Source organism: Hippopotamus amphibius, chromosome 1 (assembly GCF_030028045.1).
Source record: "Hippopotamus amphibius kiboko isolate mHipAmp2 chromosome 1, mHipAmp2.hap2, whole genome shotgun sequence".
NCBI classification, from domain to species: domain Eukaryota; kingdom Metazoa; phylum Chordata; class Mammalia; order Artiodactyla; family Hippopotamidae; genus Hippopotamus; species Hippopotamus amphibius.
In genome coordinates, this window is record NC_080186.1 from 102161963 (window position 1) to 102177495 (window position 15533).

The window sequence follows — 15533 nt, forward strand, 5'->3', positions numbered from 1 at the left end:
GGGGACAGTATCACTATTTTAGTCACCCTTCATATTCAAACTTATCTGTACAAATGGAAGAGGCTGCATCCTGGTTTCACCTCAATCCTGAGATGGAAGCTTTTACCTGTGACTTCAGAATCTAAGGTGCTGTGTGGCCTTGAGTAAAAACTTCAAAAAGCCTTCTGTAGTCAAGAGAAAACAACATGAGAAGAAATCAAAAGAGAGAAAACTCAGGCAAACAAGGACAGATGTATGCAGGCAAACTTTCTGCTTTTAAACAGAGAGAGCAATACCTACCCTTAAAGCCTGTATTAATTGAAATACATTAGAGTCAGACATGCTGGGACCCAGCCCCACCCCCCAACAGGCCAGCAGCTTCCACACCAGGCAGGGCCTAGTAGCCAATGGAGTCAGGGGAGTCAGTGGAGTCAGCTGCCCACAGGACTTGGCTCTGCCACAGCGGAAAGGTGCACACAGCCCAGACAGAGGGCACCCCTATAGCATATAGCTCTAGTTACCAAAGGGGAAGGGGAGAGTGCTGCTGGGCCCCACAGGACATCTCCTACATAAGGCCACTTCTACAAGACCAGGGAACATAACCGACCTACCTCCTACATAGAAATAAAAATAGAGAATTAGGCAAAATGAGGAGACAGAAATATATAACAAACAAAGGAACAAGACAAACCCCCAAAGAATAACTAAGTGAGTGGAGATAAGCAATCTACCTGAAAAAGATTTCAAGGTAATGATCAAAAAAGATGTTCAATGAACTCAAGAGAAGAATGAATGAACACTGAGAAGTTCAACAAAGAGTTAGAAAATACAAAGAAGACTCAAACAGAGCTGAAGAAAATGATAACTGAAATTTTAAAAATACACCAGAAGAAATCAACAGTAGATTAGATGACGCAGAGGAACGCATCAGCGAACTGGAAGACTGAGTAGTGAAATTCACTCAAGCTGAACCGCAAAAAAAAAAAAAAAAAAAGAACTTTAAAAGTGAGGATAGTTTAAGATATCTCTGAGACAACAACAGGAATACTAACATCCACATTATAGTGGTCCCAGAAGGCGAAGAGAGAGAGAAAAGGACAGAAAACTTATTGGAAGTGATAACAGCTAAAAACTTCCCTACCCTGAGAAAGGAAACAGACATCCAAGTTTAGGCAGCACAGAAAGTCCCAAACAAGATGAACCCAAAGAGGTCACACCAAGACACACTGCAATTAAAACAGCAAAAATTAAAGATAAAAAGAGACTCAAAAACAGTAAGGGAAAAGCAACCAGTGCATACAAAGGAACGCACATAAGACTTTCAGCTGACTTTTCAGCAGAATCTTTGCAGGCCAGAGGGGAGTATCATAACATACTTAAAGTGATGAAAGGAAAAAACTTACGACCAAGAATATTCTACCCAGAAAGGCTACCATTCAGATATGAAGGAGACAAGAAAAAGTTAAGAGTTCAGTATCACTAAACCAGCTTTACAAGGAACGTTAAAGGGACTTCTCTAAGCAGAAAAGAAAAGACCACAACTAGAACTATGAAAACTAAAAAAGGAAAAATTTCACTGGTAAAGGCAAACATACAGTAAAGGTCAACCACATATAAAGCTAGTAGGAAGGTTAAAAGACAAAAGTGATAAAATCATCTATATCTATAATAAATAAGGAATACACAAAACAAAAAGATGTAAAATATAATATCAGAAACATTAAATGTGGGGATGGGAGTAGGGAGCAAAAATGCAGGGTTGTTATAATGTGTTCAAAGTTAAGAGATCATCAGCTTAAAAGAATCTCATAAACTGACTCAATATAGAGTTGTATATGAACCTCATGGGAACCAAAAACCTATAATAGATACATAGACAAAAAAGAAAAGAATTCAAACATAACCCTAAAGATAGTCATCAAATCACAAGAAAAGAAAGCAAAAGAAGAAAAAAGGAACAAAAAAGAATCATAAAGACAACCAGAAAGCAATTAACAAAATGGCAATAAGTACACACCTATCAACAATTACTTTAAATGTAAATGGACTAAATATTCCAACCAAAAGACATAGAGTGGTTGAATGGATTTTAAAAAAAAGATCCATCTATATGCTGCCTATAAGAGACTCACTTCATATCTAAAGACATAAATGGACTAAAAGTGAGTGGATGGAAAAAAGTATTCATGCAAATAGAAATAAAAAGAAAGGACTTCCCAGATGGCACAGTGGTTAAGAATCCACCTGCCAAGGCAGAGGACATGGGTTCGATCCCTGCTCCAGGAAGATTCCACATGCTGTGAAGCAAATCAGCCCATGTGCCACAACTATTGAGCCTGCACTCTAGAGCCCACGAGTCACAACTATTGAGCCTGTGTGCTGCAACTACTGAAGCCCACGTGCCTAGAGCCTGTGCTCCACAACAAGAGAAGCCACTGCAGTGAGGAGCCTGCACACCACAATGAAGAGTAGCTCTCGCTCACCACAACTAGAGAAAGTCCATGTGCAGCACTGAACACCCAATGCAGCCAATAAATAAATAAATAAATAAATTTTAAAAAAAGAAATAAAAAGAAAGCTGGGGTAGCAATACTTAGACAAAATAGACTATGAACAAAGACTGTAACAAGAGACAAAGAAAGAAATTACATAATGATAAAGGGATCAATCCAACAAGAAGATAAAACAATTGTAAATCTATATACACCCAACAGAGGAGCACTTAAATACATAATGCAAATTTTAACAAACATAATGGGAGAAATTGACAGTAACACAATAATATTAGGGGACTTTAATGCCCCACTTACATCAATGGACAGATCATGCAGAAAGAAAAGCAGTAAGGAAACATTGGCCTTAAATGATACATGAGACCCGATGACCTTAATAGATATATATAGAACATTCCATCCAAAAGCAGTAGAATGCACATTCTTTTCAAGCACACATAGAACATTCTCTGGGACAGATAACATGCTAGGCCACAAAACAAGTCTCAATAAATTTAAGAAGACAAAATCATAGCATGCATCTTTTCCAACCACAGCATCTTAGTAATATTTTTTTGGATGTGCCTCCTTAGGCAAGGGAAACAAAAGCAAAAATAAACAAATGGGACTACATCAAACTAAAAAGCTTTTGCACAGGGAAGGAAACTGTCAACAAAATGAAACAGCAGTCTACCGAATGTGAGAAGATATTTGCAAATGATATATCTGATAAGGGGTTAACATCCAAAATATACAAAGAACTCATACAACTCAACAGCAAAAACAACAACAACAAAAACCTAATTGGAAAATAGGCAGGAGACGTGAAACATATTGTCCAAAGAAGACATATAGATGGTCAACAGACACATGAAAAGATGCTCAGCATTACTAATTATCAAGGAAATGCAAATCAAAACCATAATGAAATGCTGCCTCACACTTGTCAGAATGGCTATCATCAAAAAAGACAACAAATAACAAGTGTTGACGAGGATGTGGAGAAAAGGGAACCTTCATGCATTGTTGCTGGGAACATAAATTGTTGCAGCCACTATGGAAAACAGTATGGCAGTTCCTCAAAAAATTAATAGAAATTGCCATATGATCCAGCAGTTTCACTTCTGTGTATTTACCTGAAGAAAATAAAAATACTAATTGGGAAAAACATATGCACACCAATATTCATTGCAGCATTATTTATAATAGCCAAGATATGGAAGCAATCTATGTGTCTATTGATAGATGAATGAATAAAGAAGATGTGGTATTTATATACAATGGAATATTACTCATCCATGAAGAATGAATCTTGCCTTTTACGACCACATGGATTGATATAGAAGGTATTGTACTAAGTAAAATCAGTGAGACAGAGAAAGACCAATACCATGTGGTTTTGGGACTTCCCTGGTGGCACAGTGGTTAAGAATCTGCCTGCCAATGCAGGGTACATGGGTTCGATCCCTGGTCCAGGAAGATCTCACATGCTGCGGAGCAACTAAGCCCGTCCACCGCAACTACTGAAGCCCATGCGCCTACAGCCCATGCTCCGCAACAAGAGAAGCCACTGCAATGAGAAGTCCGCACACCGCAACAAAGAGTAGCCCCTACTCACTGCAACTAGAGAAAGCCTGCACACAGCAAAAGACCCAATGCAGCCAATAAATAAATAAATAAATTTATTTTTAAAAAATACGATATGATTTCACTTATATTATATGTGGAAACCAAAAAACTAAACAAGCAAACGAACAAACATTCAAAACAGAAACAGACTCATCGATACAGAGAATAAACTGGTGGTTACCAGAGGGAAGGTGGGTACGGGGTGAGTGAAATAGGTGAGGGAGATTAAGAGGTACAAACTTCCAGTTACAAAATAAATGAGTCATGGGGATGTAATGTATAGCATAGGGACTACAGTCAGCAATATTGTAATAACTTTCTATGGTGACAGGTGGTAACTAGACTTACTGTGATCATTTTGCAATGTAAAAAAATATTGAATCACTATGTTTACACCTGAAACGAATGTATTGATGACATTGTTCATCAATGAAGAAAGGGAAAAAACAAATAACAACAATAAAGTATACAATTCAATTTTTAAAAGTTACAGTAAAAAGAGAGCAATAAAACACATTCCTAGAGCTAGTTGTTTAAAAGTAATTGTAAGTCTTTTTCAAAATTCCTGAGAGAGACCTGTCAAAAATAACAAAAACAGCAACAAATGCGAAAATGTGAAATTTCATCAGATGCTGGTATTTTAAAAAAGAAATTCTTGTGACAATTGGAGGAATCTGAATAAGAGCAGAAGTTAAGTGATATGATGAGATTACTGTAAATTTTTGTAAATATGTGTGGGAAGACATTCAGGAGCCTTTCTGAAACCTTGAAAATGTTAAAGTATGTGGGCCGAGTGATGGGATTCAGAATGTCCTGCTTGAGCAGTGGAGGAGCTAAGGGTGCGGGGCACGGAGACTAATATCACCCTGTTTGGCCCTGAAGGATGGCTGGTTAGCCAAAGACGGGTAAGATTCCTCAGAGGAGGAACAACCTAAGACAGGCACAGCCGCAGAGGGGCCAACAGGGGTGGTGCATAGAGCCTTCCTTATATCACCCTGTTTGGCCCTGGAGGATGACTGGTTAGCCAGAGACAGATAAGATTCCTCAAGGGAGGAACAACCTAAGACAGGCACAGTGGCAGAGGGGCCAACAGGGGTGGGGCACAGACCCCTAATATCTGAGAGAGGTCTCCTGCCCCCAGGGCTGTTTTGCTCTCCAGGCCCAGGTCAAATCCACACCTGCTCAACTCCGACCCAGGAAGCAAACAAAGATAATTGCCTCAGTCATGTGAGGCCTTTGATTGTTTATGAGTGTAACCTGAGAATGTTAGCTGACGAACTCAATAAAAGCAACCTGGGATGAGTCAGCAGGGCTCTTGATCCGAGAGGTCTTGAGCCCCCCGGTCCCACTTTTCTCTTCAGTCTGTGTCTGTGTCTTCTTCAAGCTTGCGGCACCCGTCACTCACCTCGAGTTGCTGAGCTGGTCTCGGCAAATATGTTATTGGGATTATGCCAAAGCATTTAGAAGTGAAGTGTGGGTATGTAAAGAGAATATAATCATGACTAAATGTTAATAAATGAATATATAAATAAACCCCCAACCTGAATTCTATGCCCCAAGGAAAGTTCCCCTACCCCTCAATATTGTAGTTTACAATATTGAATATAATCTACATGATTGGTAATTTGCTATCTCATACAATTTCACATGCTTTGCAAAATTACATTGGACGATACATACGTGTTAGATACAAGAAATTAACTATGGCTGTACCAATTGTCAAAGAGTAGCTTATCTATTCTTTGGCTGGGAATACCTGGACTTTGAGTCACATAGACCTAAGTGCTAGCAGGTTCTACCACTCATTTGCTGTGTGAACTTGGACAAGGTACTTAACTTACCTAAACTTTGTTCTCCTCCTTACCAGTCTCTACCTCATAAAATTGGCATGACAATTAAGTGGAAACAAAAATCTAAAACTCTAAGCACAGCACTTGGCACACAGCATGTGCTTCATTCATGGCAACTATCATATACACCCCATTATAATACTGGATCTAGTTTTTTGATACGTAAACACAACACTATGTTGATTTGGAATTTCTTTCCTGAATAAAAGCACACAGACGCTCTGAATCTTAACTCAAGCAAAGCATATGAGAGAGCATATTAATATGAGATAACACAATAATTTAAAATGGAGAAATGTCTGACCAATACTTTATCATCTAACGTCCAGATTTAACAATACGTATTGTTAGAAGTATTAAAATAAATCAATGAAAGAAACTTTTTATGAAGTAGTACATGACTTGTTTCCTGCGTTCAAGGATCTAAAATCTAGTTGGAGAGACAACTGGCAAGATAAAGGATTCATAAAAGGTCAACAGCAGCACAATAAGGCAGGCTCTGTTACTGAGTGCTCACTAATACAATAGTTCCTATTTCTGAACTTTCTACTTGCCTAGCACTGCCTAGGTCAAGTCCACATGTTACCCCACTGATGCAATCCAGGGCTGAATCCTGCCCGCCCTCCCTTCAAAACACACCCTGCTATCTCCATTCCTCACCCCACCCCCAGTCATTGTTCCCGCAGCCTGCTAACGGGTTTCCCTGCTTCCCCTTTTTCATCAGCAAGGACTATTCTCCACCCAGCATCCAGAGTAATTCACTGAAACACTAAAGTCATCACAATTTCACTCCTGTTCAAAACTCTCTGAGACTTCCTCTTTCACTGGGAATACAAAACGTTAGTCTTTAAAAGGGCCCACAAAACTTTATCTCTAGGATCCAGCCGTGACGACTTGTAAAACTTCAGTTCCTATTCATTCTCCAGCACAGTGGTCTCCTCAAAGTTCCTTAAATGCTTGAAGCCTACCTCAGCGTTTTTGCTGCTGTCCTCTCTGTCTGGAATACTACTCTCCCAGACAGTCACCTGGCCTGCTCCATCACTTCCTTTTAAGCCTACACTCAACTGTTTCCCTTTTAAAGAGACCTTTCCCCGGCCACACTACATAAAATACTAACCACCAGAGAGTGAGTGAATGAAAGATCATACCTCCACCCGAGGGAGCACTATGAAGCTGTTTAAAAAAAAAAGAGGATGATCTCTATGAACTGATATGGAATGATTTTCCAGACATATGGTTAATTGACAAAAACAAGATACAAAAGAGTACATAGAGTCTGTTACCTATTGTTTAAAAAAGGGAGTTAGAAATAAACATATGTATCTGTTTATATCTGCAAAAAGAAACAGGAAAGATAAAACTGAAACAGATTATATGTTATGGGGGAAGGGGAAGGGAGGGAATAGAATTTCTGAGTATATTCTTTTATGGTCATCCCTCAGTATCCACAGGGAACTGGTTCTAGGACCCCAGTGGATACCAAAATCCAAGGATGCTTAAGTCCTTTATATAAAATGACAGTATTTGCACATAACCTATGCACATGCTCTCATATATTTTAAATCATCTCCAGATTACTTATAATACCTAATACAATTTAAATGTTATTTAAATAGCTGTAAATGCTACTTAAATAATTGTCAGTATGGCAAATTCAAGTTTTGCTTTCTGGGACTTTCTGGAATTTTTTTTTTCTGAATATTTTTAATTTGTGGTTGGCTGAATCTGCAAATATGGAAGGCCAGCTGTATATGCTTTTGATTTGAACCATGTTAATAGTTTACATATTTAAAAATTAAATCAAGGTGGGGGATACCCTAAAATTGAATAGAAACAGAAACAAATTAATGCAACTATGTATCAATTTGATAACATAACTGCAGAAGAAAAATTAAGAATTCAAGCAACTTGAAAATACAGTGTTCTGTACATATTTAGTGAGAGATATGAAAAAATAAAAAGAACTTCCATGAAATGAACTATATTTAGTGAAGTTTGTGCTTGGGAGTAGTACTGGCATAGCAACTATGGAACTAGTTTGTGTTTAATGTAGATTAGGAAAATATACTAATGCTACTAAGAATAGAATTCTCGCCATGGGGAAGGGAGATACTAATAGGGAATGGAGAGAAAGGAAGAACTGAATTGCTGGATTAGCCTTTGCAGTAACAAGATGAATGCATGACTTTGTGAAAACTGTTTCCTAGCTCTGAAAATTGACAGGGCCCAGAAGCTATGACTCCAGGAGCCTTGAGCATACCTAGCACCCAGATCTTAATTTCTAAATACCATCCCCCACTAATAGGAAAAGGGAATCTAATGATTTCAAGGCTGAGGCAGGAAAGGTACAAAATGAGTCCAGAACACCTTTCTATGCCAGAAAGTAAGGAAGTGCTCAGAACTAAGGGAAACATGGCAAAAGGACACGGATGCTGGGAGGGGTTCCCACTTGCCAAATTCAGAATCACTGAGCATCAAAACGGATAATGACAGGAATGCCATCTTAAATAATACACAAGTCCTTACTACTACTTAAAAAAAAATTTTAAAGGGAGGTGCAAAAGCTCTTTGTTACTGAAGGATGTCAGTAAAGTATGAAGAAAAATAGGGATAGAAGATGTCTGCACATATACAAACATTTTAGTGATAATGGACTCGGGGAAGAATCGCCACTGAGTGCTAAAACATTGGGTGAAAGATCATTGGAAAACATGATACTCACACAACCTCAAAGTGTTAATGAATCATGTATTACAGACATACCTCCTTTTACTGTGCTTTGCTTTATTGCGCTTCATAGATACTGTGATTGTTGCAAATTGAAGTTTTGTGACAACTCTGCCTTGTCAGATGGTAGTCAGCATTTTTTTAGCAATTATAAGGTACTTTTTAATTAAGGTATGTACCTTTTTTTAGACATAATGCTGTGGTACACTTAATAGATTACATTGTAGTGTAAACATCACTGTTAAATGCACTAGGAAATCAAAAACCTTGTATGACTGGCTTTATTGCAATATTTGTTTTATCACAGTGGTTAGGAACCAAGCCCACAAAATCTCATCTATCTTACATGCTTGCATTTTCTCCTCTACAATGGAGAAAGCTGGTGGACCTCACCTTAACCAAACAATGGACAATAATGTCTCCAATAACAAGACAAATGGACTGCATCTGCACCCTGATGAGATGCACACCTGTGAGAATTCCTACCCAGGAACGTTTACACCAGAATCTAAGCATGCACTTCAACATCGAGGGACGTTTTTATAAAACAACTAGTCCAGACCCCTTCAAAAATGGCAATGTCATAAAGTAGAAAAGAGAGAGGGAGAGAGAGAGAGAAGCTGGCAGCAGCTTAGATTTTTAGTATTAAAGAGGATTAAAGAGGAATGACTACCAAATCGGGTGTGCCATCCAAGTTTGGCTTCTGGGCCCTATTTGAAAACAGTATTGTATCAATGCTATATTTCCTGACTGTGATAATGGTGTCAGGGTTTAACTGGAGACATTATTTTTAGAAGACGTGTTGAAATATTTAGGGTTAAGGTGTCATAAGAACTGCAGTTCTCAAATGATTTAGCACAAAAGAAGAAGCAGGAGGAGGAGGAGAAGGAGGAGGAGAAGGAAAAGGAGAAGAGGAAGAGGAAGAGGAAGAGGAAGAGGAAGAGGAAGAGGAAGAAGAAGAAGAAGTTAACTGGGTGGGTGTGGGTATGTGTATATAGAGATGTACACCAAATGTGATAAAATGTTAATAAGTGGTGATTCGAGGAGAAAGGTGTGTAAGCGTTCACTGTACTATTTTTGCAACTATCCTAAAGATTTAGTGTTCCAGAATTTTAAAAAATTAAAAAGAACTATTAACCACTTCCATTTCCCTTGCCTCTGTACTAATAACCTCTATGTTAGTAAGTGTTCACTACCGCCCAACAACTGCATATTGAATGCTTTATTTCCTTACTGTTTCTCCCCCACTACAACCTAAGCTTCCCTGTGCTGACACAGCTGACAGTCAATAAGTTCGCGTTGAATGACTGCTGCTCACAACCATTCTATGAAGCAGATATCATCATTATCCTTCCATGTGAGTGGCGCTCTCTCTTCAAAGGCAAAGATGGGGAGGCACACAGAAGTGGGGTAACTTACAGAAGTTTTAACTGTGAGGGGTGAGGCCAGGTCCATCTTACCGCAGAGCTAAGGGATACTGTTAATCACGGTTAGGCAGCTTTCCCTAGTGAGGTGGGCTTGGGCCCCAAAGGGTTCACTGCAGAGCCTATTCAGAGAAGACGATGCTCATGCTTGTGGAACGAAATGACCTCTGAATAAATAAATGAATTAGGTGGGAAAAACCACCTAGTTCAGAGAATCTTGCTAGAGGAGGTGTGGCTTGACGGGTAAACTGGGTTTTCAGTTGAAGAGAGAGCATAGTACAGGCAGTGATGACCAAAGGTGCATTCTGGGTCCAGGGAGACCCGCCCCTCTGGAGGAGTTATCTCATCCATTCAGCCTCTGCATACGCCTCCCCTTCCTGCCCATGCCACCAGCATACGAAACCCTCACAGCTCTTTGGGGCCTGAGATGGTAGCTACCCTGGCCCCCCTACCTCCAATTCCTCTCAACTACAATCCTTTCTCTTTACTGCCGCCAGATTAGCCTTCCTAAGTGGATGGCTCTGACCCTGTCAGGCCCAGAAAGAGGTCTCCTTTGCCTGCACAAGAGGATCCCAACTCCCAAAGAGACATCCAAGGCTCCCCCATGGGGCCTCGAGCTCCGGAGGGCACACCAACTCTCCCGTGACACTGATGACACCCTACTGCCCAAGTTCATCCTCCACACCTGCTCTCCTGTCTTTCTTTCCTGGTCTCCTCCCCTGGGAATCTTTTCCCACATCGTGGCATGTTCACATACCACCTGTCCTCAGAGGCCAGGTTCAAACACCCTCCCTTCCAGAAAGTTTTTGCTTCACAAAAGATACCTGATTTCACAGAAGATGTTGCTGTCTTCCCTCCGCACGCCCACGCACCTTCCTTTTACCTCTCTTACAACATTTCTGTGCCTTACACTGCAGGTAGTTTTGCATATATCTCAACCCCGCATTCGCCAGGCTGTACTCCGTAGATGCACGCACCCACAGACACTCAATAAACGCTGAACGCAGGGTGGAGAGGGAAGGCGAATCAGGCGTGTGTGCGCTACGAGGCCGGCAGTGGACAATCCCAAGGAAAGAAGTACTAGTTAAACGGGTTGTTACTATGCTTCAGGGGTTTGGTTATGACTTAACTAGGGGCCTATGTGGGGAGCGGTTGATAAGGGTGGGGAGGTAAAGATGGAGACAAAGATACTTATTTCATGGCGCTGTCGGGACGATTTAGCTGAAGAAGTGTGAAAGGGATGAACACAGTCCTAGACACTCACGCGTTAGTCCTTTTATGTTCCGGAAGGCAGGGAGAAGGGGCACCGGCCGCCACTACTTAGGAATTCCCAACTGAGGCCCTTGCCTTCCCGCTGCAGGGCAATTCTGAACCGCCGCCCTCCGCCGGGGCGCGGGCGCGAGCGCTGGTGGACTTGGCTTTGGCCGCAGCGCGCCCGCCGCAGCCGGGAGGCCGACAGGAGCGCACACCGCGCGGTCTGTGGCGAGCGGAGGCCCGGCCCGGACGAGCCCGCGGGCTGCGGAAGCGGTGTAAAAAGTCCCGCCCAAGTTCTGGGCGACGGCGTCTCGGGCGGGAAGTAGTAACTTAGGCACTTGAGTCGCACAGAAAACGCACCCCTTCCGGAGGAACGCGGGGTGGAAGACGAGCGGAGATCGGGGGTCGTGGGGGTTAAGAAGGATCCCCAGCGGGAGGCGAGCGCGCAGGGGATGCGAACGAGACGGAGTCCCGTCCCTCTTCTAACCAAACAAGCCTCGGAGCCTGCGGGCCAAGTTTCTTGCGGACCGCCCTAGGGAGACTTGTGGATGACACGACCAGGTCCCGCGCGCGGGCCGCCCCCCGGCCACCCCCATCACCCCAACTTGCAGCCGCCTCGGGCCGCGCCCGTCGACCCGGCCCCGGAGCCCTGGGGCCACTGACACCCCGCGCTGCCGGTCTCCGCGGGCTGCCGCGGGAGGCCTCCACTCACCAGACAGGAGCAGCAGGCAGACGACGCCGAGGGCCCCCACGGCCCACCCCGGGGCGCTCCCCGCGGCCATGGCGGACGGGCCAGTTTCTGCGAGAGGGACCCAGAGGGCGTCGCCTAGGCCTGCCCGGGAGAGCCCGCCCCGCGGTGCGCCCCGCCCCGCGCGCCCCGCCCCGCGCGTCCAGCTCGCAGGATGACGTCTGGGAGCGCGTCCTTTCGCCCTTCCCGAAATCGCGGTCTGGGCCCAAGTCCTGCCATTCCGTCGCCTCCCGCTATAATCTGTGGAAAGCTCTCCCCCCAAAGTGGCTTGCATTTTTACAACCCGGTTTATCCCCGTTCCTCCCGCACCTCCCGCACTTTTCCTTGGCACTTGGAACGTGATGGAGGCGCCCCCCATAGCTGGGGGTATCGGACTGTCGCTCCCCGAAAATCACGCCCCACTAGGCTGGAGGTGACAGCGAAACTCTGCTGGGACAGGGGAGGTTCTGAAGCGCTTTATGCCTTTAGCGCTTTCCAGCAGCTGTAGCAGCGCAGAGTCTTGCTTTTCCTGCCAGTTACTTTGCTATTAAGACGCTGGACGGGACGGCTCCCCTGAACCACTCTTTCCTCAAATATTAAAACAAAAGGAAACGGGGCAGCATTCTGGACAACTGCTAGAACTTGTGGGGTTCCCTGGTGCGGTCCCAACACTACCCCCCCACCACCCCCCTTAAGTGCCTGTCTCTCCTCATTCTCCTTTTCCTTAAGACTGGCCCCCACCCCAACACTTCCTTACCTGGAGCCGGGATTTCCAGCCTTGGGTTTTTCCATTCTCCGTTTCCTCTTTGTTTCACTCTTCCTCCTACTCTACCATGGACTTGCCCTCAGGCTGGGGAGTCAGGCTGTTTACTCCTTCACTGCTTGACCTCCCCAAATCTCTCTCCTTCAAGCTGCGGCGGGCACTTGGAACTCCCCATCTTATTGGCTAGTCCCCCTCAAATCCATCTGATCCCAGACTCAATTACTACTGTATTCCCAGAACCAGCTCCTGGCGTCAGCCTCCCCATCAGCCCCCTTTCTTTCAGTCAGAAGCACCAGAATGACCACTGCTCAGCCATTGCAGTCCAGGGAATTCTTCCTTACCCTGTGAGCAGGAAACTCCTCCCATGAACTGGACCCGTAAGCGGGACTCTCTGTTGTCCTAACAAACACCAACATATCTGCCAGTTGTGAAGCGGTGGAAGGGTACTTGACTGTTGCTGTCATCACCATCATGCTCAGGTGGGGACCCCCAAATCACTCAAGACCCTTGAACTACACTAAGAATTCATAAATTAATTCTTAAGTTAGCCATGGGACTGTAAAAGGTGTCTATATCCCGTGAAATTTCTGGGACTGCTGTTCTATACCACAAAGCCAGCTACCCTTAGACATCCTCCATCACCTGAAGATATTAGATACATAAGGCAGGTAGAGTATATAGCACAAAATGTGAGAAGATCAAGTTTCTCCTCTGCTCTGGGCTGGTAAGAACTCGGGCTAACTTGGAAATATAAGACGGGATCAGACCTTGAAACACTGGAGAGCCCCTTAAAGTTTTTGAGCTGGGAAGTGATATGACAGCAAACATCTGTTGAGCACTTACTATGAGCCAAGCCCTGTGTTAAGTGCATTACCTGCATTAATTTCATCTTATTGCTGTCCTCCTTTTTACAGATTACTGAGGCTCAGAGAAGGTAAGTGACTTGCACACAGTAAGGCACAGAACTGGAAGTCCAACGAAGACTAAGTCCAAAGTACCACTCTTACCCTTTCTTACAGGATGGGCAGCCATACTACTGCTTGGACTGGCCAGCAAAATCTGTCAACCCCCTCAAGAGCAGGGCCGAGGAAAGGACTGCCCAGTTACCTGGGGCTGGGAAGTATTCCTCAGGTCATGGTCACCAGGTATCAGGTAAGGAATGGTTCATTAGGTCTTCCTTAGTTGGCCGCTTCTCTGGCCAATGAAGGGTGCCAGCTCTTTCATTAAGAGAAATGCTGTGCTTCCAACATACGTTGTTAGAAGCACTTATATGCCTGGTCAGACTTCATTAATCAAAAGTGGCTCAGAAAGGCTGGACCTGCAATGCATTAGGCAGATAGCCAAAAAGGCCCTATCCATATACTGAGGACTGGCCACCAAAAGGAGGGCTGGATGTATTTTACATCCTGTGACCAGTGTTGAGAGGTGAACTTTATCTGCTCGTCCGCTGTAAAGAATCATGGACTAGAAGGGAAGAAAGGAGTGCTCGTTCAGCCCGCTCATGTGGCATGGATGGGCTGCCGCTCTTCCCAGCATGTCACTCTGATTCTCTGGCTCTAGTTCTTGCCAAGCTTGGAACGACACCCAGGAAGCTTAGGAATCCTAGAAAGACGGAGCAAATCACTGCTTCTAATCCTGAATACGTGAAAATCGCCCTTGCCCCGTGCGGAAGTGTATATTCACTTCATTTATACAAACACTGGGCAGATTTGCACCAAGGGCGTGGAGGGGTGGTGGTGGTAATCTTTAGTCCATAATGCTGTTTCCCTTTTTAAATTGTTCCCTGGAAGAAAGAGAGCATTTGGAAAAAAATCAGGCAAAAATAATACACAAGACTTAACATGGAACCATTCTGGGGACCCAAGAGATAAATCGTCACATTTCAACTCCTGACCAAGCCAGCAGCTGCAAGAAGTTGATAAGGATGCAGCAGATGGGGCTGGGGAGCAGAGGAAGGCACGTATTAAAGCCTTTGAAAGGCTTGAGTTTTAAAAAGAAGAAAAAGAAAAGGAAGTACCTCCTTCTGCCTTTTACCTCCATCTAGTTCCTTTCACGTATTCTGTGAATTTTAAAGAATTACAGATGGGTTCTGACTAATTACGTGGCGCTGCTGTAGCTTTAATCATTGTACCATTCTTCTCAATTTGCAGATGTGGTGAACTTCCCCCAAAACCTCCCAGCGCCTGAGTTATACAGGGAACAGAAATGGGTGTGCTGTGTGGGCTCACTGCACAGGAATGAGCAGCTCCTGCGCTCTCCTCCATCCTGGAAAAGCCTTGCTGAGCGGTTCACGGTCAGGACGATACTACAGAGTTTGAGGAAGATGGTGTGGTCTTGCTGCCAAGACCAGGGAGAACGCTGTTCCATGTTCCTGCTCTCCTGCTCTATCGGTCTCCTCTTACTACATCCTATCTCCCCACCCCCACCCAAAAAAAAGCTAGATTCTGAACTGGCCTATCAGGCCTCCAGGCCTGTGTGTTGAGCAGTGCAAAACTCTGGCCTTGACAGTCAGGGTAGATGTGTATGTATGTATGCATATGTGATATATATACATTTGCAGCAGCTGATAGTAAAGTGTCTTGAGAAAGGAGTGTTTTTTGTTACTTGTACAAAGGCGCCACTTGGTGGGGGGGGGGGGGGGGGGGGTGATAATAAAGGCCGAAACTCACAAATCCCGAGCTTAGGAAG

The 15533-nt window shown here is 43.8% G+C and overlaps 1 protein-coding gene and 1 long non-coding RNA gene across 2 annotated transcripts in view; one reads left to right on the plus strand and one right to left on the minus strand.

The window, feature by feature from the left end:
* CD58 (CD58 molecule) overlaps positions 1-12220 on the minus strand; it is a 45856-nt gene extending 33636 nt beyond the window's left edge. The window contains exon 1 of the mRNA XM_057720088.1: positions 12068-12220. Coding sequence (XP_057576071.1) covers positions 12068-12137 — 70 coding nt within the window. The 5' untranslated portion in view covers positions 12138-12220. The remainder of the gene's footprint in view (positions 1-12067) is intronic.
* LOC130844074 (uncharacterized) lies at positions 12219-15423 on the plus strand. The gene is made up of 4 exons (XR_009051169.1): positions 12219-13324; positions 13760-13779; positions 13865-13997; positions 14996-15423. It is a non-coding gene; the product is annotated as an uncharacterized LOC130844074 (long non-coding RNA).
* Positions 15424-15533: the final 110 nt, after the last annotated feature.